We start from the raw sequence: 24,285 nt of genomic DNA on the forward strand, positions 1-24,285 counted from the left end.
GAATACGTAACGTCATAGTTTTGAGATATTTGGGTGTATAGCGCCAATTGAAACGTTTCAAACACACAACCTGCCTGTTTGTGCTCCCACTTACTATCTTGCCGATTATTGCGCTTTGTAATATATCACGTGACATTTACGAACCTCATTTTCGTGGTTCGTCCTGGGTTATTTTTTTCATAGCCTTTCATATTAGTAAACGTTAATCGCATTTTAGAATTGCCTTTTTGTAGGTAAAAAGTTTCAAGATTTCTCTTCAATTCTCAAGTCTTAGTTTTTGTCAAGTCACAAATCATCAAAACGGTGACTCGAGTCAAGTGCAGCCTCACCACCAAGCACACAGAGTTTACAGTTTTCATCTACAGTGTCTGCTTGTAGCTAATTTATATCGGAACGCGTGGTAGCTATGCATTTCTAAGAGCAAAAAATTACTTTGTACAAAAAATTGGAACCTGTTCGTGACATTGACTCCAACAGCATCTCCACTAGAGGACAGTGTCTTCTTTTTTTTAAAATTAATTTTCTAAAGACAGTCAGTTCATTATTGATGCCCATCACTCAACAATTCTGACCACCCCTATCAAAATCATTCAGATACATTCTGACAGAATGTGTTTGACAAATGTTCGTGGCAAAACTTACCACTTAATTTCTTCGAGCGCTATATATTTTAAGAGACATTAAAAACACACGTTAACCTCTATAAAATCGAAGGAAACGATAAGTGCCCGGGTCTCATTTTCTTTCCAGCACTGCATGCTTGATTGGTTTTCTCTCTTCTTCTTTTATTGACATATTTACACTCATGACACATTTGCTTTTGTCTTCGTGTCAGCTTGTATAAGGTTGCAATAAACCCTCATCTGAGTTGACCAAATCAGATCAACACATTAAAGCGCTAACATGTTGCTGCTTGCATTGATAACTTTTTTTTTACTGCACTGCGGTTGCATCATCGACCAACATGCACCAACTCACTCACATAGTTTAAATGCAAAAGAAACCAAATATCTGTGGTGCAAATGCAAAATGAGTCAAGTATACAGACAAAAGCTTATGACGTACAAAAATGGCTATTCCCAGTTGAAGTTTACTGTCAAACTCACCAGCCAAACAAAAGAAAAATAATACTTAACATTTGGGTCAAATTTGTATTGAACGTGTTTTACATTTTAAATGCACCTTTATTTCTAGCTTTATCCGTATTTCCGTTCCAACGAGCTGCGAAATCCTTCCATGCAGTTCATGAATGAAGCACAAAGGAGGAAGCCCCCCACCGCCTTCCCATCTCGGTCACGAGAGCCCGGGGCGCAATGACGTCACACTCCACAGGCAGTCAACAGCCGAGTGTGTGGAGGGAGGGGGTTCGGCAACAGCCCCAACTTTTAATGTATGCGGACGGGGCCGATCCGGGCCAGTGTGTCGGTCGGTCCGTCCGCCCGCCCGCACTGTTTTCTTCAGCTTTCGCTGCATCCTCCCACTCGAGCGGCGGCAGAACAACGACTCGCTGTTCGCTAGCTAATCCGCTTTTTGGCTCCTATTAGGAGGATCTCCAGCCCATTCTGCGACTCCATAAAAAAAAAAAAGGGTAAGTAAGCGTATTCTGCAAATAACAGCGTGCGACTTAGACAATTCGCCTTCTAAGAGTTGTTTGTTGCAGTCTCGCGCTCGCCAAGTGTTTCGGCGGCGAAGATGCACGTCGCGCGTCTTTCGCTACTTTGTCTTTGCAAACAATTCATTTGCACCGTTCGCGGGCACGATGCAAAAAAGGCTGACAACTTGAACATGCTCTTGGATTATTTGTACACTGCAAACACGTTTACTCAAGATACAGACCATTTATATATAACATAAATGTTGGTGCGGGTATGTACAGTGAATTGTTTGAACACAACCACAAAAGAATTTGAATTAATCTGTTTGTGGGACAGCCTGTTTTAAGTCACATTACAACATGATTAACTCACCAAAGTGTAAAAAGAAGTGAACCGGTGAGCACTCTGCTAACGTTGACTTTTAAGTTTCAGCATGCTTAACTGTCATACAAGTGGATGAAGAAGTTAACCTCTTTTTTCATGAAAAATTCAAAGCAAGTGTTTAAATTTGCTAGGGAAATTTGGAAATATTCCAAATTACAAATGCTCGATGGAAACTATGGATGTGTAGGAATGAATGGGATTAAACTGCAAATGGAGATTTAACGGTATCTCATTCAAGCATGAATATAACCATTTTGTTTTGTCATAAACATACATCCAGGCAAACTCGGTAGTGCCTTGGTATATCAATTGCTAATTTCCCCCCCCCCCCCCCCCATTTCACCCAAGATCACTTGGGTGTAACTTAGTGTTGTCTGACAAAACATCCATCCTTCCATCCAAACCCATCCATCCGAACTGCTTATCCTCACAAAACAACAACAAAAACCAGTGAAGAGAACTCACAGAAAAGCCAAATTAAACGCAAAGAATAACCCTTGACATGCTGACTTATCTGCACTGTCACGTGATTGTAGCTCAAACTCTGAAACATCTTTATATCACTTTCGACTCATAAGTAGGACTGGACAGTGACACAATCTGATCAATAATCTACTTTATCGGTAAGGATAATTTTTTTAAAATGTCTTTGTGGAAAGAAAAAAATATAAATTTAAATCATTTCTGAGGTAGTTGATGGAGGTTAAGAAAAAAAATGAAGGTAAACCTGAATGCTGTCATTGACATTTGCTTTTTGTAAAAGCGAAAGAGGAAAATTCCCCCCAGCAAAATCAGTTATTAGATTTTACCAGGGGGGAAAAATTTAAATATAAGGGCATATCGGCTGGCTCTACTCTGTAGACATATTTTTCCCCGTATAAAAACTGTAATATATGAAAAGAGGAGGTGCCCAACATCAGTGTGTCTGACCAGGTTCTTCCCCCTGCGTCCATTTAAAGAGGCAAACGCTGGCAGGTAGCTGTGACATTCAAATAGCTCGGCATTGCTTACATGCTTGAAATACAAGCAGCTACAGGAGAGCAAAAGTAGAATAACCTCGTTACTAGGGCTGGAATGTTCGCTGGGATACTTTGGCAGGTAAATCATGGACAAGGTCTTCTTGGCCACGAAAAAAACAAAAGAAAGAAAGAAAGAAAAAGAAAAAAATGGCGCTTGCTTGAGGGAACTAAGGCAGAAATACGGTTGCCAGACATCCCGGAGGGTTTGGAGGTGATTTAGAACAACGGAAGAAAGCACCGAAAGCTGGAAACCATTTGCAGTGAGGTTGAAATTAGAATAGCATGTGCGGTGTCTACTTCGAAACAGCCTGTCGCTTGGGGGATTTAGTGAAATGTAAAAGTGGGATCGATGTGAAATGTACTTTTTTTTTTTTTGCTGCTGGACACCTCAAATCAAAAGATACGTTTGAGAAAAAAAAACACGCGAGTGAAATGAGTCAGTGCTTCAACATTTGTGGGGGGGTTTTTTCCCCCTCCTCTCTCTCCCGTTCTTCCAGCTGTAAGTGAGCGAGCGACTACATGGACTACTAGACCAAACATGAAGAGCCTTAAAGCCAAGTTCAGGAAAACTGATGTAAGTACTAAAACATATGCTCGTGACTAAGTAATAAGTGCGCGCACATGCCCGCCTGGCAGAGGGCCGTGTTACATCTTGGGAAGCTGTGGCTGATTTGTAGCCACCTCTCTCGACCCCCGGGCTGCACCAATGACTGATATTTTTGCAACAACAACAAAATAGAGCAAACGGTTTGAAATCATAACAGGCGTATAATCCATTTGAGCCCCCTGCCCCCCCCCCCACCCTTGCGCGCTTTTGTAAACAGAAAACACATGAGAAAAGCTCCGTTTGCCATGGCATGCTCTGACAGATTTAATTGCGGGTGCCACGAGAAGGCTAGCACCTCCAGAAAAAAAAAATGAGGTCACAGTCGGGAGACGAGGTCGAGAAGCCGTGATTGATGGCGTTGGAGCGGCGCGAAACAAACCGTACTTTTCTCACAGTGACTCATCTAAGAGGACCACATTGTGGGAGTGCCGGGCTTAATTCCAGCAAAGCGCCGTAGTTGTGCAGATCTCGACGAGTGCATTTTACCCTGCAGATGATTAATCCATCTTTTGGGAAAGAACGGTTGTATCGCTGCCTCGCCGTCCAACATATTGAACACTCACAGGAAGTGAGGCGTCTCCGCTGAGTCTGACTCATCCGCTGTCACCGTAGTCCTGTCGGCGACAGAGCTCAACAGCAGACAGGAAAAGTCTGGAAGTTCCCGGGTTAACTTGGATTTGAAGAGGAAGTTGATGAAGTCGAAGATTGGTGAATAGGGACCACCATGTTTGTCTCGGATTTTTTGTTTTTGGCCAATATGCGACACGCGTCTGATTTTTATATACAATTCAGGTTTTTTTCAAATCCGACCCGGGTCTTCTTAGTACGCGAGTATAAATCGGATATGTATCCACTGCGTCTGCGGAATAGAAGAAATATGTTTTGCGCAACCATTGAGGCATCTGCTGTAAGACTTAAAAAAAAAAAAAGGTCAGGGAAAGCCAACTAGAACAAGTAAATGTCATTTGGGGTTACTCGGAGGCTCATTCAATGGCGACGTGTGTGTCTCATGTTACAATGTATGTGTAAATTGGCATTTCTGGAAATAGAATCCATAATTTTGACGGATGCTCTTATGCAAACCCAAATATGAATCCCTGTGATTTTGGCTGGGCATGCAGCCAGATGAAAGTAAATGATTACCTAATTCGCTCTGCTATGTGGGAGAGAACAACCGCGTCCATTGTTTGGAAAAATGTCGTGCTCGGCGTAGAGCTGCAAGATCAACAGTAGGCTGCGTGTCCATCTCACCTTCTCGTATCAGTCGCACAACCTGCATCATCTGGGAGGGATCCTTTGAGAGCGTGTCGCCCATCGTCATCGTTACATCAGCCGGTTGAGCGGAGAAAAAAGAAGAAGAAGAAAAAAAAGAGTCAGCGATGTGAATGTTGCTTAGAAACACGAGCAAGGAAATCCGTTTGCACTTGCGTGTTTGCAACACATCACTCCCACATTTTATTGAGCACTTTGTTTGTCAATGACAACTTTGGCCCAACTGCCGGCGTGCTTTGCGCGACTGTTTGATTCGAACAAACGAAGGTCATTTAGTCTAAAAGAATGTGACAATAATTAGAATTTGAATTTGGATTCCTCTCCAAACCTTGAATTTATGGCAAGAAATATGAATAGAAAAAGTGTCAGATTCTATGCTGACAAATTGGTGACCCAGCACAATCTTGCATCAACTTCCACAAAGATAATACAAATCATCTTTTCTCTTGGCTAAACTGTTTCCACGACATTTATGCTGATGTCAGATTATTTTGTCCCATTGATTTCATTGTCTGAGTGCTGCTTCGTTAATCTAATCTGCCCAGGGCCTTCAGAATCAATTGTGCTGATCGATGAAACTGAAACTATGTTCTCCGCGGGACCTTTTCTTTAACCAATCGGATTTCAAAGTCATCACGTGGTCGGCATCGATCGGTGGTTTGAAGCAAGCAGAGTTGGACCGAGCAAAACAATACTGTAGTGAACAGCACACAAGAACAGATTTCATAATCAGCATCAACGGTGTGGATGATGCAACAGATGTGAAAAACGCAAATGTCCATTATGGTCATTTAAAAAAATATTTATGTTATTGGGGTGTCCTTGTTTCAGACATCCCATCAAAGTACAAAAAAAAAAAAAAACAATTTAGTCGAGTAATTTGTATGACTGATGCATTTTAAGTGGATCCTGGAATGATGGCACACATGGATCGAGCAAGCACCGAATATGTCATCATATCAGATTAGGTCATATTCATTGACTATTAGCTTCTCTTCATTCCTTTTCGTAATAGCTGCTGGGCGTACACACTCATTTTAATATATGCGGCCTTTTGTTGTGTTGTGTCTGTATGACAATAGTGGCTCGCACAGGCCCTCGTCTATTGTCACGATTTGCTCTCCCAGCTGCCATGCTAGGTAGGATTAACCCCCCCGCCCCCCTCCTCAAATCACTTTAACATCCATGTATAGTACACTGTATCAACGGTACACTGTATGTGTGCGCGCACACAATCTAATTGATGTACGGATTACATCTGTCACTACACACATCTGTTCCATGGCATCAATTAATCTGAGGTGGGGGGGGGGGATGACGACATGACGCTGAACACCCCTCAAAATGTTTTTTACTGCAATTCCACCATGTACGGCATCTAATTTTAGCTGTGTAAATATTGCAGGAATGGAGAGCTCCTTATCAGGCGTGATGGAATGTCTGCTGTGTTAAATAAAGCGGCGTTGCCCATGCAGGCACTCGGTCACATGCTGATCATCTGAAAACATTTCTACAGAATGCTTTGTGCACCGCGGGGAGAAGAGCGTTGAATTACACCATTAAGGCAGTTTGGTACATGATGGGGGAAATACAGACCACATAAATTCAATTATTTGAAAAGCAAAAAGCTTTTGAGCTGAACATGATGGCGGCCAAACCCTTCGGCCAAATGATGATTTCTTATACAGCCGAAGCGTCGCTCTGGTGGGGGAATGTTTTATTTGGCCCTGTCTGACTCGATGTGGCCAGTCTGCGTTTATTCTGGCTGGGTGCAGCAAAAGGGTATTAATGCTGAGAGTGACAGTAAAGCCTTAGGGAGAGACCCTTGCTAATCCGGGGGAGGAAGGGCGAGTGTCTGTGTTGACAAATTGGAGCCAGTGAGACAGAAAAAAAAAAAAAACAAGAAAACCCCCTCCACAGAGATGTCTACATTCAAACAAACGTGCCTGATAAACTCCGTGTCCGCAATAAAGGCAATGCAATAAAAGTTGCAGCAGTTCCACCTGCTGAAAAATGGATGCTACTTGGCCTTATTTTTTATTTTTATTTTATTTTTTTTAACGCCGACACATTCCTTTACGTTTAAGCCACCAAAATATATCCGCTTAAAGCCTCCGGTGGTCAAAATGCATCCCACCATTGCCGTAAGAAGAGGTGCTAGCCAGCAGCTAGCTTGGGAGCTAACAGACTTGGCAGGAGGAGAGACGGTGGGCACGTCTGCGGTGTCGTCTCCTTGCTTGGGAATGTAAATAATGACACGAGCTCTTCTGTTAAATATGGCAACCAGAGGAGATGCATTTTCGGGGGGGTTTCGGCATAATGAGCTTGCTAACTGCACAGTGTATTAGCCTAAAAACACGTTTTTCATACAAGTCCAATTATACATTTGGATTACTGATAGACTATGATTTGGTACGACTATGGGTGGCCGCCTAAATTGTTATTTATTTATTTTTGGGATGCCGCGGGTGTTTTATTTTTGAGGCTATTTGTCATGAGCACTTTGATGAAATCTGACTCGCAATAACGGGGTGGAAGCCGATCTGTCCGTTTTCACTGCCGTGCCATTGGATTTTTATCCACATCGTTATAATTTGATTCCCAATTGATGACAGATCCACTTCACGTGATGGTCACAGAGTCGCCGGCTTTGTTGATCGAAAACGTCTACCGTCTTAGGTTAACGTCGATTGTTTGCGACGGTGAGGTCACTGACCTTACCTCACCACTGCCAAATTTATCCGTCAAGCCGATTCGCAGCCATCGGATAATCGAGCTGAAAATCATCTCGATGGGTTTCTTTATTCTTTGTGTACTTGAACCAAAGGAACAGCCTGGCTCCCCGCTTTTCATTTTGGTTCAAACATCTTGTTTAGTTTGGCTTGTTTGGCCGAACTGGAACAATCTATCAGGCTCGGATGTGGACGAAGGAAGGGTTCGTTTCAGGCCACCTGAAAAAATGAACGATTTCCTTTCATGAGAGACTTTTGGCCGGGGCCCGTTTTGATTTGTGGCTTGTAATGTTTTTGCTTCCCAGTTACCATACTGTGTGTTTAGTTGTACCCGATGATTTAAGTACTCCAAATGACAGATTTGCAGCTACGGCATATCAAGTGGCCAAACGAAGCCTGTTTCTCGTTTATAGCGGACGGCTTGGACTCCGTGTGCTGATTAATGTAAATGAAGCGTCAAAATAGCTTCGGGGTCACGGTTGGTTTCATCAGCAAGCCTTGTTTTATTTCTAAGTTCAGCCATGTTTTCTTCATAGGGCAGGAATGGCTATTAGTAGCCTAAGGAAGTGTTGCCCGACCATTATTTTTAAATCGGGGTTGTCTTGACATGCAGCCACAATGCCGGACATGTGCCGTAATCTTTCTTGTTATGAATAGCAACTTCCCTTTTTGCTGAAATTGAAATGCTTTGTGTGCGAGTCCGCTTGCAAATCACACATACAAAGTTGCGGCGGTAAGGTGGGAGACTGTTTGAATTTGTGATAGATTTGCAAAGGCTGAACACAATCGGCTTGATGATTTTGTTCCCGGAACTGCACGAGTTGTTTATAAGCAGACTTGGATTGCTTAAAAATCGGGAATGCTTTGGTACAGATGACTTAATCTTTTCCAAAGGGCCCATGTTACGGGAACGTGTCTTTTTACGGTACAGGTTCACATGCTGTTCATTGTTTTTATGATCTCGACTTGGAATCCAGATCATTTGATCATTATGAACCTCTGAATTCGGATTCCAGAGTACGGGTGGGGGGTTTTTTTTCCCTTCCCTTTTTCTAACATTAAGGTCTCTTTACCCAATGAAGTTGCCCTCAACTCTTTTGTCTGTGCCCTGACACGAATTTTAAAAAAAAGGATGCATTGTTTGAAGACATGTGAGAACATCTGCTTTGTTGCAGATAAGGCGTTTGCAGTTACAGCCACAGACATTGTAAATGTGTCAGTTTCAGGCTTTCCTTGGCAGTTTCTTTTCCTTGGATTCACTCGTCCGGCCCTCTCCTTCCTGTCTTTTCCAAACAAAGCATGTTCCTGTAAAACGAGGAGGTTATTCCCTTTTGGACTGAGTGTTGTCTTTCTTCGTAGACTTCAAAGAAGTCTGCGGGTGGTGGTTGGCTTCTGTGAATCCAATTCCTGATTCAGGGCAATTGTTCTCGAACGGATTCATTTGGCGGTTCAACGACGTTTTGTAGTTGATTTAGCAAACAAACGACGATTGAAGATCCGCGCGAAGGCGTTCCAAGCATAAAATTGTAGAAATCTATTTGGTGTGCGGAAATAAATCCAAATCCAAAGTCTCTAACTCGTCCAACTTCAACACCTTTTATCCTTACTTCAACAAAATCAGCTTTGCCTAGATTTTGAAGGGAAATGTCCGCGTCTTTGGAAAGTAAATGTTTTCCCTTCTCGCTTCATCTGCTCGTGGTGCTATTAAAAAAAAAACTCATGCGCCGTAGGAAGTGCTGTTTCCAGATCTGTGTTTGTTTTTCCTTGATGGAGTAGAGAAAGTTCAAAGAAACAGAGTAGTCACTCTTCGCAGACATGTTTGAGGAAAAAAAAAAAACCGGTCAGTAAACAAACATCCGCGGGTGTTTTACCAATTGTACGTCGTCTTTGGAATTTCACACAAACCTGCGGTTTGAACATTAAGTTGGAAAAAAAACAGGCAGAGGGGGAAGGATACTACTATTAACATTTTTTTGTTGCATTTTGCCCCCCCCCCCATTTGCCTTGTTCCCGAACTCTTCATCTCAATTCTCGTCCCGACCGCCAGCCTCTGGCCTGGACAAACAGGAAACTCTGAGCGTTATCAGCAAACTCTCTGCGTGTCTTAATGAGTGTCAGGCTAAAAACAGTGAGGGGGGGGGGCACCCGTGTCCACGCCCTGTTGCATTTACTAAGTCAACTGAAAGGGAACGAGTTGGAGACGGGGCTCGAGGTAGGCTGTGCGACTCTGCTGCAAGTTGGAAAGGAAGCGAGGACTATTCCGTTTCCCAGCGCGCACAGAGGAACAATGACGTTCCCGGCTTACAGTATCATTGCGGGATAAGTGACCCATGACGCACCGCCGGGTTGTAATTACAAGACTGCCGTCCCCGAATTGGAACAAGTCACACGACTTGCACGCGCGTTGTTATTTTTGGAGTCATTTTCGACAAAACCAGCGCAAAATTGTGCCGTTTAACTTTAGTACATCCGTTCAAAATTGCAACCTTCCTGAGATAATATGACCCAAATTATGAGTAATGAGTTACATTAGTACATTAAAACAAGCGGGGGGGGGGGGGGGGGGGGAGACTGCAAGTGGCAAAGTATTCCTCGCAACGCCGTTTTATTTGTTGCTGGGAATGTATGACTGATTTAGTAAGTCACCGTAGTTCCTTTTCAAGATATCTGCGGATAAGCCCCATGACGTATTTCTGTTCCAGTTCTCTGGCGTTCGAAACTTTTCATGCATCCGCCTACGCTGAAGTCGCACATTTTGTCCACATTTGGCCAATTTGTTCACTTTCGTTCAGGGGCTGAGTCACGCTCTCAGCAAGCGCGTGATTATTTCATCGGCCGCACGAACCCGAAAGTAGAGCGGCGCATTCCGCTCCACTTCAACCTGAGCCGTGACAATGTCGTCGAATGCTATCGGTGTCTCACACTGCTTTACGGAGTTGTTTCCCCCTCTTCACTACCAAGCGGCAACTAGGCTACGGCTCACAATTTATATTCCCCGTCTCCTTCGAAGTGAAGATAGCTGTATGAGCTTTTGACACCATCTTTCTCAATACACACTGCACAAGAATCACAATTTTAGTTGGGTCTGAGAAGCAGACAAAAGTCAACAAAGTTGCCGTAGGACAGGCTTTGTCCGTCTTCAAAGGCTTGATGAATGACAGCCGTCGCGGTAATAAGTGCCGCAGTGCAAATGTTTCTATTTTTTATCAGGAAGCACATGGTTAAGTCTTGAGCCTGTTCACACATGCGGAGGTTCACATAAGGTGAAAGCTTTTCATGAAATTTACCGGCAGTTGCAATTTAGTGAACCCGACCCGGAACGGATCGCGTTTGACTTTTGAGGTTGCCGCGTCATGCCGTATAACCCGGTTGAACACCTGCTGGCAATATATCTCCTCAACGTGACCCTTGCCTCTGACTTTATATACCGTCTGTTATTCTCACTCTGTCGTTCAAATTGCTCATCTCGCATTTCCTTGGAAATAGTCTCTCACTTCGTCGGCGCTTCCAAGTCTTACCAACTCCTGTAGATCAACGATCAACCGCATGTAAGGGTGGATCATGTCCGAGTCGGTATTTCTTCCACTTTTTTTTCCCTCAATTCATTACGCTGGCTCAACTCTGTGGTCTATGGTGCAGCAGAGCTTAGTTGTCATTCATTCTGTTTCAATGACAGCCGAGCGCTTTGCTGCCAATTTCCCACCCGCTGTGTAAAACGTATCTTACTGATTACGTTTTGCCACAGAGGCTATTTTCGCCATCGATCTCTATATTGGCATACGGTGCTGGCACGCGCAGGCCTCAATTTGTGCAGCACAATTTATGGAGTCAAAGGGTTCGCAATGCTAACTTGGCGGAGGTCAGTAGGCTATCAGGTCAGCTACAACGGGATTTGGACCGCGCGGAATCGCTTCGTCGGAATTTAACGGCATGCCCGCTCAAGTTTGCTGGCTTTCTGCAACTTTCTCTCAGTGTGATCTCAATTTATTAGTCATCGGATACTTGATTTTGCAGCCTGCCAACAAAAGAAAATGCGTGCTGGTGTGTTTGTGCGCATGTCCAAACTGGAAGTGGCTCATGAGAACGCATGTTTTCTGTGGGCTTGGGCTAAGCCAAAGAAACATTCTCTTCCTGGGGGAAAAAAACATGACTCGCATTAAGTATTGGCGCAAAGATGACAGTTTGTGCGTAAACAGCTGAGCATCTTGAGCACAATATGCTTTGTTTTAGGTGACTGGAATCCACTAAATTTATAAAAAAATAATAAATAAATTCCCCACAGAAGATATTGGAAAGTGAACTTAAATTTGCTTTCTTGTAACTGCAGATAGGCAACATTTTAACATTCTTAACTGTCTGGCATAAATAGTTCAACTTCTGTTGTCGTCAACAGGCCATGCGTTTGAAATTCATATGAAAAAGTATGCATGGTCAATGATTTATGATTTGACCATCGGCGAACTGACTTTCACGTTATGCCCCCGCAGGTCAACGAGTGGAACAAAAATGACGAGCGGTTGCTTGCTGCGGTGGAGCACGGCGAGGCGGAGAAGGTGGCGTCGCTTGTCGCCAAGAAAGGCGCCAGTCCTATCAAGCTGGACAGCGAGGGAAAATCAGCGTAAGGAAATTGATCGGAAAGTATTCGAAGGTCGGATTTACACAGGAGGACCAAGTGTCCATTCCGACTCCCGATTCCGATACCTCGGCAATCCATTTAGAAAAAAAAAAAAAAAAAAGAGCCTGCATCCGAATTTGCTCAAATGAATCTAGAAATGTTCATCCATCAAAGTATATGTCATCGGTTGTTCTGTTATATAAAGCGTCATGTGAGTTTTTTATTCATATTCGACCTCTGTCTCTTCCCCTTGAAACACAGCACCCGCTGACCTGCATGTTTTTAGCAGCCAGTAAAATCACAAAGCAGCGAGAAGCTGCCGACACCTGAGCGTGCTGGCGAAACAAATGCACCGCACACTTAGTTCACGTCATTGACCTTTCCTCACACGCACACGCACGCACACGCACAAACACGGTCGCAGATACTCGCAACCTTTGTTCGTCATAAAGAATGTGGCAGCTTGGTCTTTGCAAGACAACAGCACAAAGGGCGAGTCCACGGCAGCTCCATGGTGATAAAAAGCTAATCGAAAGGCATGCGGGCATAGCTGTGGTGTGTGTGTGTGTGTGTGTGTGTGTGTGTGTTTTGTCTACATTCGAGGGAATTGCATGTGTGTAATTTGCTCATTGGGCTGGAAACGGTTTCAGTTGATTGCCTCCTGAAGTCGCACACAAACAGACGCCCCCCCCCCAAACAAAGGTGTTGGCTGTGTTCGCTTTCATCACGACTATCTATCGATTATTCAGGAGGTTGCAATTTGCTGTGTTTGTAGAGACCTCCACCAAGTGTATACGTGTGCTTGTTGTTTACAGTAGTTTTTTTTTTTGAAATTACAGTTTGTGGGGTATTTATTTATTTTTTTACACATTAACACATTCCACCGTAGGACAGAGAGAACGACTTTCAAACAGAGTCGTGTGCGTCTATTCCTGACGTCATACATCATTCTCCGTCAATGAGTTAAGTGGCCTGTGAGCCAACAACCCGCCAAGCGTGAAATGCGCCGCTAAGCGGACAAACAGTTGCAACTTGGTGGAAGTCGGTGCTCTCCTACGTTACGTTTTTCAGCCGTCAACTTTTTTTTTCTCTCTCTCCCTCCCACTCTCTTTTCTTTTGCATTCAGTCTTCACGTCGCAGCGTCACGCGGTCACATCGACTGCCTAGCTGTCCTCCTCTCACACGGCGCTGACCCGACAGTGGCTGACGCCGCAGGTCGGTATCGTACGCACAGCATTATGTCACGGCGTGAGCCATACTTGCTAGCCGGTTGACATCGACTTAGAAGACGAATGGAGTGAGACCATATGAAATTCTACTTCATGTGTATATAAACTAACACATGTTGTGACTATGATAGAATGGTACCAATTACATTTTGAACTCACCTTTGGTTTGATTAATCGCTAGGTTTAAATCCGTTACACCTGGCAGCCAAGAACAATCACGCCGAGTGTTGCAAAAGGCTTATTCAGGTAAGGTGCAATATTCGAAGGATATTTTGTTCCAGCTACTCAGAGGACGAACTGACTCCCTGGCTTTCGAGTAAATGAGTTTTTCCCTTCACAAAACGTCAAGTTATAGATAACCCGTTTCCCCTTCCAGAGCAAATGCCCTGTTGATTCAGTTGACAGCTCAGGAAGGAGCGCTTTGCATCACGCCGGTAAGAGTTTCAAACAAGTGTAAAGTTCATTTGACTGATTTATTGCGGATGAATTTTTGGACCACGTTATGGGAAAATATCTTTTTTTTTTAAATTTTTTTATCAGCCCTCATCTCACCTATAGCAGGAATCATTTACCATTCTTAGAATCAAGTGACAAAATGGAATTTAACTCCAATTCGTTGAACACAAAGTTTGCGCCCCAAGTCTGAAAATGATGAATGTGTCATCAAATTGCTCATCTTGGATTATTGGAGGAAAGAATCCTCTTTTAATTGCTTTGGTCTGTCAGAAGTGGGTGTAGTCCACTTCTGCAATCTCCGAGGAATGCTTCTTTTGTTTAAAAAAAAAAAAAAAAAAATTATAATAAAATTGTTTTGTCCCTCTCATTTCATCCGCAGCTCTTGGTGGAAAGATTCAGACTGTCCAATTTCTGTGTGAACTGAAAAGTGCTGTCAACCTAAAAGACGCCGTACGTACATTCTCATCTTGTCCACCTACTCTATGTCGGAATACGGTTGTCATGCACTTCCACTTTGGTCTTCTGCATCTGTTTGTTGTTTATGTTTCCCCGGATAGAGTAAGGAAAACGAGCGACGGCCAATAAATCACCGGCGGCCAAAGCTCCACTCATAAATTGATTGAATTTGTTATTCCGCGTTTTGAGTAACGTTTGCGCATGCCTACGCGTCTGTGCTAGAGGGGGTCAGCGTACTGTGGGAACTGCACTCTCAAGCCGCAGACATGCGGTCTCCATTGCAGTGGAGCTCCATACCTGCGGTTTGATCCGAGTGGTATTGAGTGAGTGTGCGCGTTAAGTCATTTACATTTCCAGCGCCCCGTCATCTGCATACGTATTTGTGGAATTCTCACAACTTTGAACAAACGCTCAGCGAGTCATTGAAAGAAAAACGGGGCCACGTGCTACGTCTTACATATGTCGGAAACAGATGGATCCCGTTGGCATGAATGGAAACCCAAATTCCTGACGGAGATCGTACAACTTGGTTGTAGCTTCTTGAAATGACCCCAGTAACTGTGGCGAACGCAGGGCCGCTGCTGCTGCTCCGAGCGTGCTACGACACCGTTTCCAACTCGGCGCAGGCGTGCGTGCGGAAGCACGACAGCGGTGTAATACAAAACACGACGTGGCTGTTGCTTGGATACTCTTTTGCCCTCTGCAGCTGCACACGACTGTCGGCGTTAAGGCTTAATTGTAACCTGCTGTGGATGAAAGCTTTGTGACATAATGTGATCCGGGGACACATGACCTCATTCCCCCTTTTTAATACACGGCAAAGCAAGCGCCAACGATGCCAGCAAAGTTGAACAGGTGGCTTCTGTCCTGAAAAATGCTTTGTCTTCACACAGCATGACATTCTGGAAAAGTATGTCAAGCTGCGTGAAAGAAATCGCAACACCGGATTCAATTAAACTTGCGTGCAATAGTCATCCCCCTAGATCGGGTTTTAGTACATCACGGATTATTATTATTGTACAGCGCTATGTCCACTTTCCCATGTCGGTGAAATGTGACACTCTTAAGTCATAAACTCCTTCTCAGCATTTACGTGACCTTGAAACATCGCGGGGTCTGAGTCAGAGGTTTGTGGTGCATTTAGCACATCCAATGTTAAGGTTAAAGGGCGGCGGGACCTCTAAATTGTTCTACTCAATTTTGGCTTTTGGAAGTAATGTAAGGTGTACGGGTTTGAGGCGTAAAAAAAAAAAAAAAACACCCTCTTTGCTCATTCTCACTTAGGCATTTGTGTTTGTGTGCCATGACGCATTCACTCCCCTTTTCACATAATTCCGAGACTTCTCTCACCACACAGTCACTGAACATACCATTCATGTCTAAAGGTAATGTCTAATGTCCAAGTTCACTCCGCATGAGTTAACGGTAGTTAGGGCTCGCATTTGAATCCGGGTGGTGGTTGTTCCCCCGTTGTGTATTTAATGTTGGCACTGCTGCCGTTTTCCCCCAAAAGGATGGGCACAGCCCTTTGCTCCTGGCAGCCAAACACGGCCACGCTGAAGTGTGCATCACTTTGCTGGACTGCGGCGCTGAAATCAGCACTTCTGACAACAGTGGCAGGTAGGGAGCACAACAGCAGCTAAGTTGCAAACACGGACCAAAAAGCGGAGTCTTGGGCAAAATACAAAATTGGCGAATTGGAGGCCAACCCCACTCACGGCTTCGTTGTACTGTGAATACCTACTTTCAAATGCACGTTGCAGGACGGCGTTGATGCTCGCCACAGAGTCCAATGCGGTGGCTGTCGTCGAAGTTCTGGTCCACAGAGGGGCGATCGTATCCGCAGTGGATTTTCATGGCCGCGATGTCCTGCACTATGCCAAAATGTCCGCCAATTGTGAGGTTAAAGCTGCACTCACTGCTGCTCTGACCAGGCAGCTCCCTGGTGAGACACTAACACACGTGCGGGATAAATAAAGACATGCAAAGTTGGAGTACACACTTGAACCACTTGAATTTTGCACTTCGATACAGTTCGACTGTCTCAGAGTGAATGCCTCTTCGGTGTCAATGCAGTCAACACTGCCATCTGGCGGAGAGTCTTTGTAAAACTTCTTTTGAATGTGTCAATGAGTTGATGTTTTTTTTTTTTTTTTTTTTTTTCATTCACGTTACAGATGTCAAGTCTCCCATAAGTCCTGCGGTAAGGAACTGTGCATTTCAACGTTTTTACACAAATCAATGATGAACTCTGAAAAGAAAAAAGCCCGTTTGCTATAATTCAAGGAAACTCAATTCTCATCACTCGGTCATTGAAACTAACCACCACTGATTCCATTTCTCCCTTCGCTTTTTGCTGACCCCTATAGCATGATCAAGTAGCTAAGCTAAGTGATGAACGGATCACAACTCCCAAAAAACGAAAAGCACCTCCACCTCCTATTAGCCCACTGCAGGTAAAACGCATGTCTCTGTCTGCTTGTATCAATGTCCTGCACTCTTGTATTAATACACATTTTGGAAACTTAGTATTCAGTAGTAGTCTGGCCTGTTTTCTGTGAAAACATCGGAAGAGCGGTTTCCCAAAAGCAAGCATCAAATAATATTAGCAGATAAAATCTTCATTCAAACAAGCTTTTGGGATTTGTTGCGCATACACATCAAAAGAAGTCTTTCGGAGATAAAATCACTTTCAACTTTGTCCGCCTGCAGAGGTCTGGAGCGTCTTCGCCTTCAGTTTCTGGAACCCCTTCATCCAACAAAAGTGACACTCCAAAACGATTCAATTACAAGGTAATGACCAAAGGCACGGGAAATTAGAAGATGATACACTCGTTGGCCAACGCGCAAGGAGGTCCCACCTTGACTCCCATCTCATCCTCTCCCAATCGCCACTCCCACTCCACTTTTTCCTCGCACCCCCCCCCCCCCCCGCTCCCTCCCCCCTTGTTCTCGGATGGAAGGATGATGAAGCCCGAGAGGACGATGAGAAGCTGCGCAACAACCAGAGCACCATGTTGCTGGAGACAATGGACGACTCGACAAACGCCGATGAAATGGATCCTAAGGTAATTAAAACACTGCATTCGTTTTTTCGATTACACAATTCGACCAACGCGCGGGGGGGGGGGGGGGGACGGACAACTTCTATCACTAATGAGTGACAGGTTGCCTTTTGACTTGAAAAGTAGAGCGTGAGTCATAACAGTGACAGAATCTACAGTAGTAAGAGTTACCTCAAGGCATTTGTCTTTCTCCTTCCGTTCACTCAAATGTTTTTGCATTGCAATCGTTGCGCTTTTGTGTCGATGCGTTTGCCACGTTCAAAACTTCAAACGTACACTGGATATGGAGAGTTGAGCGCCGCGGGACAACTGTTTCGAGCTCAACTTGTTCACCTTCAGCATTCTTGTGGAGGTCGAACCAAAGCTGACATGTCGGGGCCTGTTTTGGTGTTGGCTGACTTGCGAGTGGTCCTGAGCTCAGGCTTCTCAAGTGTCTCCAGCTTGTAATGTATACGATATGTTGTTTGCGTCGACAGGTCGAACCCGGTGTTACGCCATCGACCGCTCTTGTTTCAGCCCTTCAAGCAAAGATTACCGCTCTTACTCTGGAAAACCAGCAACTGGCCAACAATTTTAAGGTAAGAAGCCCCGAGAACAATAAAAGACTCATGCCGCTTTTTCACTGTACTGTACCAACAACTCAGCTTTACATTCCTTGGTTTTGGTCGGTTGATATTACGATGAACGTGCCGCCTACTCACAAATTCACGAATTTGTATTTTATTTTTTCTGTGCAATTCACTTCAACTACCTTAATGCAAAGCAACAACAACAAAAAAACAACCCGTTCACATTTTTTGGGGGTGCTCTCTCTGTAATGCTCCAAAGGCCTGGGTAATAGGAAGGTGGTAATCGGTGTGGCGCACGTATGTTGAAGTGATACATCTCAACAAAGACGAATAGCTTCATATGTAAGGCAGAAGCTAAATTTATGCGGGATTGTAATTCCATTATTTTATGAGTAATGTTGTTAGATGAGTTTGAAAAGATACTACAGGGATTTGGGATGAGAATTTTTGATATATATACATACAGACACACTGTCAATGACTCTTTTTTTTTTTTCTCTCTACTCGTCACAGGAATCGGTCCTTGTTCCCCACAAATAGTGAAGCTCTACTGAATATCACACTCAATAATAGCTTTAAGCACACACACTGATTTTTATTTTTTTGTCATTGTGTGGGGTCGCTCACATTTTAAAAATGACTTAAAACTTCCGACAAAGCACCCCGCTTTCGTTAGCAGCAACGTTAGCTACAGTGATGCTACTCTAATGAGTCTGCTGGATGCCTTAGCGACCACCGTTTAGTCATATGGACCTCTGACTTATCAAGCGTTTGAAATTGTTTTGCCATTGAAAAATAATCAGCAAGTAGCATGTTTTGCCATGCAGATCCAAGAACGGATCATGCACTGGGAAAGAGGCATTGAAGATGCACAGAAAAAGTGTGTTTTTGTCCGGTGTTGTTTATGTTCAGCCTCCGATTCCTGTTTGCAGAAACATCCATCTCTCCAAGCAAACGAGGACCTGAAAGAAACCAGCCGTCCCGACAGCATGACCTCTAACTCCTCCTTCCATTCCACACGGGATGACTTAGAGCTAGCCGCAGCTGTAGCTTTCACCGCCCACGCACCGCGGGAGGACGGAATCGAGGAGGAAGGGATAAGGGGCAGCCAAGAGGAGACCCGACTGCTAAGACAGGCGCTCGAGAACGTCCAGATGAAGCTGCTGGAAACTAGAAAAGAGAACCGCTCGCTTCAGGCTCTGATAAACCCGGAGAGGAGCAGAGAAACGGGCGAGGAGGGAAGTGTAAGAGGGAAAGCAAAAGAAGAAGAGTTGATCGAGAGTCTGGCGGAGCTGCAGGCAAAGCTCACAGACACCCAAGAGAGATACCACCAAGCCGTGGAGGAGGTGGAAGAGTTGAGATCGCAGATGGGAAGCGACCTGGCCAATCAGCGGCGAGCGTCCGCGCTCGAACAGGAAGTAAAGCAGCTGAAGGCGCAGATCGCCCAGACGGGCTGCGAGCACGAGAACGCGACTCAAAGATTGAGACATCTGGAGGAGGCGCTGCAGAGGACAGAGGAAGAGAGCCGGAGCGCTCAGGAGAAAGAAACGAGGATGGCAAAAATGGAGGGGATGTATAAGGAGGCACAGGAGGAGATTAGGATGCTCCAGGTATGTCGATTTTTTTTGTTGATATTTTTATTTTTGTTGAAAATTAAATCATTCACTCCCAAAGACGTTTTTAAACGTCATTTCAGACTTGGTCTAGAATTGGCTGGTACTGAATGAGTTAATTGGCTGAGATACTTTGTAAGTAGCTCATCGTCTTTTAAGCCAATATATCATTGCCGTTCATCAGGAGGCTCTCAGGGGCACAGTTCCTGTGGAGGCTGCAGCTAAAGATTTCGAGGAAATGAAGTCCGAGCTCAACGAGGTCATTTGCGGACTGCAGCGTCGCCTCCTGGAGTTGTCGCACTCCTACAGCGAAACACGGGCTCAGCTCGGCGCCACGCGGAAGCAGCTGGCCGAGACCGGCCGGCCGCCGTCCCCGCCCTCAGAGGAGCTGCAGCTGGAGATGCAGAACCGGCTGGAGGAGATGCAAACGCTGCTCGCCGACACGGAGAAGAAGTACTCGGCGGCTCTGGAGGAAATCTCGCAGCTGAGGCAGGAGGCGGAGGTTCAGGCGCAAAGCTCCGTGGCCCTCGCTGACCACGCTCAAGTGATGTCGTCGTTGGGAAACGCCATCAAACAGTTGGAAAGTCAGTCTGAAGAACTGAAAGAGCAGCTCCGCCTCAAGACCTTGCAACTGGACGCTCTTCAGAACAGGTGAGCGAGGGAACAATTGACGCCACCATGTCGTCCTGTTTTGATTTATTTTTTCAATAAATGCCTACTTTAACTCATTCAATCCCAGCCATTTTCACTGGAGCAACCCCCTCAGTCCCAGCGTTTTACTGGATTTTGACTGATCTTGCAAGGCCCACAGAATATTTGGTTGTAATGCTATATAAACACGGAGCCTACCAAAATAAAGTTTGGACTCTCTTCTTTCAGCAGAAAAAAAGATTTTGTTTCCATCTTTTTCCAGTCTTCAGCAATCGGTATTACAAAATGGCTAAGTTTCATGAAAATGGCGATTCCTAGGCAAAAAATGGAGAAAAAGAGCTTTTTGTAAAAGCATGCATTTCAAGCACGTGAGGCACCACTGCCACCTACTGGTCTCTTTTTTACATGATTTACAATGCAAACGGCTTATTCTCATTCACAGATTGCATCAGACCCTCCTCTCTATGACGCAAAAAAAAAAAGACTTAGACGTACAAGTACGTCCTTGGTAGGCAGGGCCTAATTTTAAAAAGACGTACAGTACGTCTTGTGGAATTAAAGAGTTGAAGTGTTTTTAAACTAACTACACGTATACCATAAACTACAATCACAAAACACATTTTCTCCCCCAAACTCATCTTGCAACATCACCCTTAAAAATAAATAGTTTAAGGATTGCTTCGATTCCGGGCATGTGCACATGCACTTGCAGCAAAAGCACTCGGTAACTTCCACTAACAGCACAGGCTAAACTTAATCCCTCCCCAGCATACAAAAATGTTAGTCTCAGTTGAGATGCATCACATGAACATCCTTCCTTGACACCAATCGCTACTTTCCTATTAGCCATCTGTGTGTAACCATGTTGGTTGTTCCCCCGCAGGCTGGCGACGGAAAAAGAAACCGTATCGGCGGATTCAATCTCCGGCGAGGAGCACAGCAAAATGCGAGAGCAGCTGGAGGGCGAGGTGAACCACCTGACGCAGCTCCTCCAGGAGGCCCTGCGGAAGCAAGACGAGATGGCTTTGGAGGCGGCTGACGCCTGGCAGAAGGTGAGTGGGAAGCCTCAAACTCCCCAACAGCCCCATTGTGGACACACATTGCAGGCTCATCACTAACAGCCGTTTTATTCCGACCAAAAGGCGCGGGACAATCGAGCAGAGCGGGAGGCCATCCAAGAGGTTCTGACGTCAAGGGAGAAAGAGAACCAGAGCCTGACTTCCAAGCTGGCCGAGTCCCAGGATGCCGTGTGTCAGCTCAAGCAGCTGGTGGAGAATCACGTGGCCTCCGAGAGGGAGAAGAACAAGCGGGTCGGTCGCTTTTGACCCTGTCGGACGAGGCTTGCCCAGGAGCCTAATGCATCTCATTCGTCCCTCCCAGATCGATGACCTGTCGCGGGAAGTGGCCAAGCTAAAGGACGCCTTGAACAGCCTATCACAGCTCTCGTACAGCTCAGGAACGCCCTCTAAGAGACAGCAGCAGAACCAGCAGCTGGAGACCATGCAGCAACAAGTCAAACAATTGCAGTACCAACTCGCCGTAAGATTTCGTCTCCCTTTTTCTTTCTTTCATATGAAATTACACGTTTGTATTCCCTCACACGCTGCTTCTGTTCCACATCTCAGGAGTCCAAGAAGCAGCACAATGAGATTGTGTCAGTCTACAGGATGCATCTTCTTTATGCTGTTCAGGTACGAGGTTTTCCCAAATGTTTGTTTGTCCACGGAATAACGAGTCAGGCTAATCATTTCGACTTTGAATGATCAGACCTTTACTGACTTTCATCGCATCGAATGGAAAAATGATCCAAATTTGGCCCCGACTGCGTCTGCCTGCACACCGCTTTGGCTGAATGTTTGTCTGTTGCGTTGCACTTCAGGGTCAGATGGATGAGGATGTGCAGAAAGCCTTGAAGCAAATCTTGATGATGTGCAAGGTGCCAAGTCAAACCAAGGAAGCCTGCTGAGACGCGCCGAGCACGCTCCAAAGCCAACAAACCCAAAACAAACACACTGAAGTCAACTGCTGCCGCCGCCGCCAACGTCCCCTCGAGGCCGCAACACGGCGTGCCTCTGAACTCACATGGTCTACTTGCAGGAGTCACAACGACAAGTTCACGGCAAACCGCCCGAAACCCAACATTCATTAATATCAATCAACAACCCAACTTCCTGTGTGTACACAAACATGCGAGCTGTCACATTGCTACGTGAAAGCAGCGACTATGATCCACTTCTGTTACATGGCGTGTCCAAAAAAAAAAAAAAAGCCTTATTGGTGCTGCCATTTATAGCGTCTATTTTTACAATTACAACCATGTTATTTTTTACCTAGCTGTCCAAATGTGTAATACTTTCCCTGGTACAATCTAAATTATTTTTATTGTCATGACGGCGAAGCATGAGATTGTGGCCACGTTTGCATGATAATGTTTGTAACTATTTTACTGTACTAAAAATGTTTTTTTTTTGTTGTCCAAGTTACTGTACTCTAATAAGGAGGCTCTTGTTTGAATGAGAGTTGTTGTTTTTTTTCGTGCTCCAAATGTAACAATGCACTATTTGGTCTACTGACATGTATTTTTATTCACGCCCTCTATTGAATTGTAAACGTTTGAATATTTAGTGTCACAAAATGATGGGCTTGTTAAGGAGATAAGCCGCAAGGGTCTCGAGTCTGCACTTATTGATAAGACAATTCACGATGGCTCTGACGTGTTTGCATCCCGGTCCAAATGAGCTGTTGAATGCCATATTCGAGTACCGTAATTGGATGTCCCATTTCCAGCACTTTTTATGTCGTGTATCTCCTAAAACGTTTACTACTCCGCCATTTTTTGCCTTAGTACTGTGCCAATAGCCATACGATTTCATTAGGTGACTTTTGCTGGAGTGTTTGACTGTTTAAAAAATAATAATAAAAGAAACAAATCTGCCTGATTTCATGATCATTTTTCTCTTGTCTTGCTCAGGAAGAATGTTCAAAACACTGCTGACAAACATCCTGGGGCCCCGCCGAGAGGACTTGTTTTCTTTCTTGCATGTTTTATAAAACATAATAACATCGGGGCCTCTGAAATATTTTGTATATCTAATGGAAAGAAAGAGCATTAAATTCAAGGTTGCTTGTTGTGTCTTCAGAACTACAGTTTTGTGGGGATGTACAGCTCATTTTTGTGCCCTCAGCAATAAACTAAACACTAAAACATCACAGTTGTGTTAATTTTTCACAGTTCACATGGTGATCACCGTAAATGCATAAAAACAGAAGATTAATATGATCGATCATCACTTTCGGGCGGGCGGACACCTTGTATGTTCAAATTTGGTTCAATTTCATATTTTTCACAGGTCTATACTGTTGGTCTCCCCCAACATGAGACTGATCTACAATTTGTCGTGAACAATCTACCTCGCTCTCTTTGACGATGCAATGTCAGTGGCTCAGCAAAAGTGACGGTTTCAAGAGACGTGAGCATCCTACACGACGCACACGGTATTGGTGGAGAGAACGTTTCTCCGGGCATTTGGGTGCCCTGATTTAGTCTCATCAATTAAAAGGAAGCCGAAATAAATACCGTTGTGGTCAAGGGGGTCCCGAATGTCATGATTCGGTTTAGGGACCAACAGGTGGCACTGTAGGGCTCCCCTGGCAGCTGCACACCTGTTGGTCATAGGTAATCAGGCCTTTAAAAGGACTCCCAGTCCGAACACTCGGTGTCGGGTCATTGTTGCTTTTTGCTACTGTCATGTGTGTTGCTGTTTGCTGTTGGCTTCTGTTATGTTTAGTTCATTGTTATGTTTTAGTTTTAGTCATGGGTTTTGTTTGATACTTTGGACTTCGTTTGTTTTGGATTTAGTTTTCTTTGTTTTAAATACAATTCTTCAAATATCCTCCCTCCTGCCTGCTTTTTGGGGTCCACCACCACCGTGCTACGTGACACCGAAATGCCAGTTTTTAAGTTCGGAAGCAACAAATGGATGTATTGATGTCTCAGGAGAATGTTCATGCAAAAAACACAG

General features: G+C 44.7%; 1 protein-coding gene across 3 annotated transcripts; it reads left to right on the forward strand.

The window, feature by feature from the left end:
- Window positions 1-1,276: 1,276 nt before the first annotated feature.
- rai14 (retinoic acid induced 14) lies at window positions 1,277-23,202 on the forward strand. 3 transcript variants are annotated; one of them, XM_086134715.1, is made up of 21 exons: window positions 1,277-1,588; window positions 3,496-3,572; window positions 12,097-12,227; window positions 13,351-13,439; window positions 13,635-13,699; window positions 13,830-13,887; window positions 14,289-14,359; window positions 15,879-15,985; window positions 16,129-16,310; window positions 16,543-16,568; window positions 16,735-16,821; window positions 17,078-17,158; window positions 17,329-17,433; window positions 17,907-18,008; window positions 18,932-19,609; window positions 19,797-20,263; window positions 21,147-21,315; window positions 21,406-21,573; window positions 21,644-21,802; window positions 21,889-21,954; window positions 22,143-23,202. In XM_086134715.1, the coding sequence occupies exons 2-21, from the start codon at window positions 3,537-3,539 to the stop codon at window positions 22,227-22,229; spliced, it is 2,934 nt and encodes a 977-aa protein (XP_085990841.1). In that variant the 5' UTR covers window positions 1,277-1,588; window positions 3,496-3,536; the 3' UTR covers window positions 22,230-23,202. The 3 variants fall into 3 exon arrangements, with proteins under 3 accessions (XP_085990841.1, XP_085990843.1, XP_085990842.1); XM_086134716.1 differs by lacking the exon at window positions 1,277-1,588 and adding an exon at window positions 1,603-3,077; XM_086134717.1 differs by lacking the exon at window positions 16,735-16,821.
- The last annotated feature ends 1,083 nt before the right edge of the window (window positions 23,203-24,285 follow it).

The sequence above is a fragment of the Hippocampus guttulatus genome, chromosome 17 (genome assembly GCF_054856545.1).
Source record: "Hippocampus guttulatus isolate MCC_2025c chromosome 17, RoL_Hgut_1.0, whole genome shotgun sequence".
NCBI lineage: Eukaryota > Metazoa > Chordata > Actinopteri > Syngnathiformes > Syngnathidae > Hippocampus > Hippocampus guttulatus.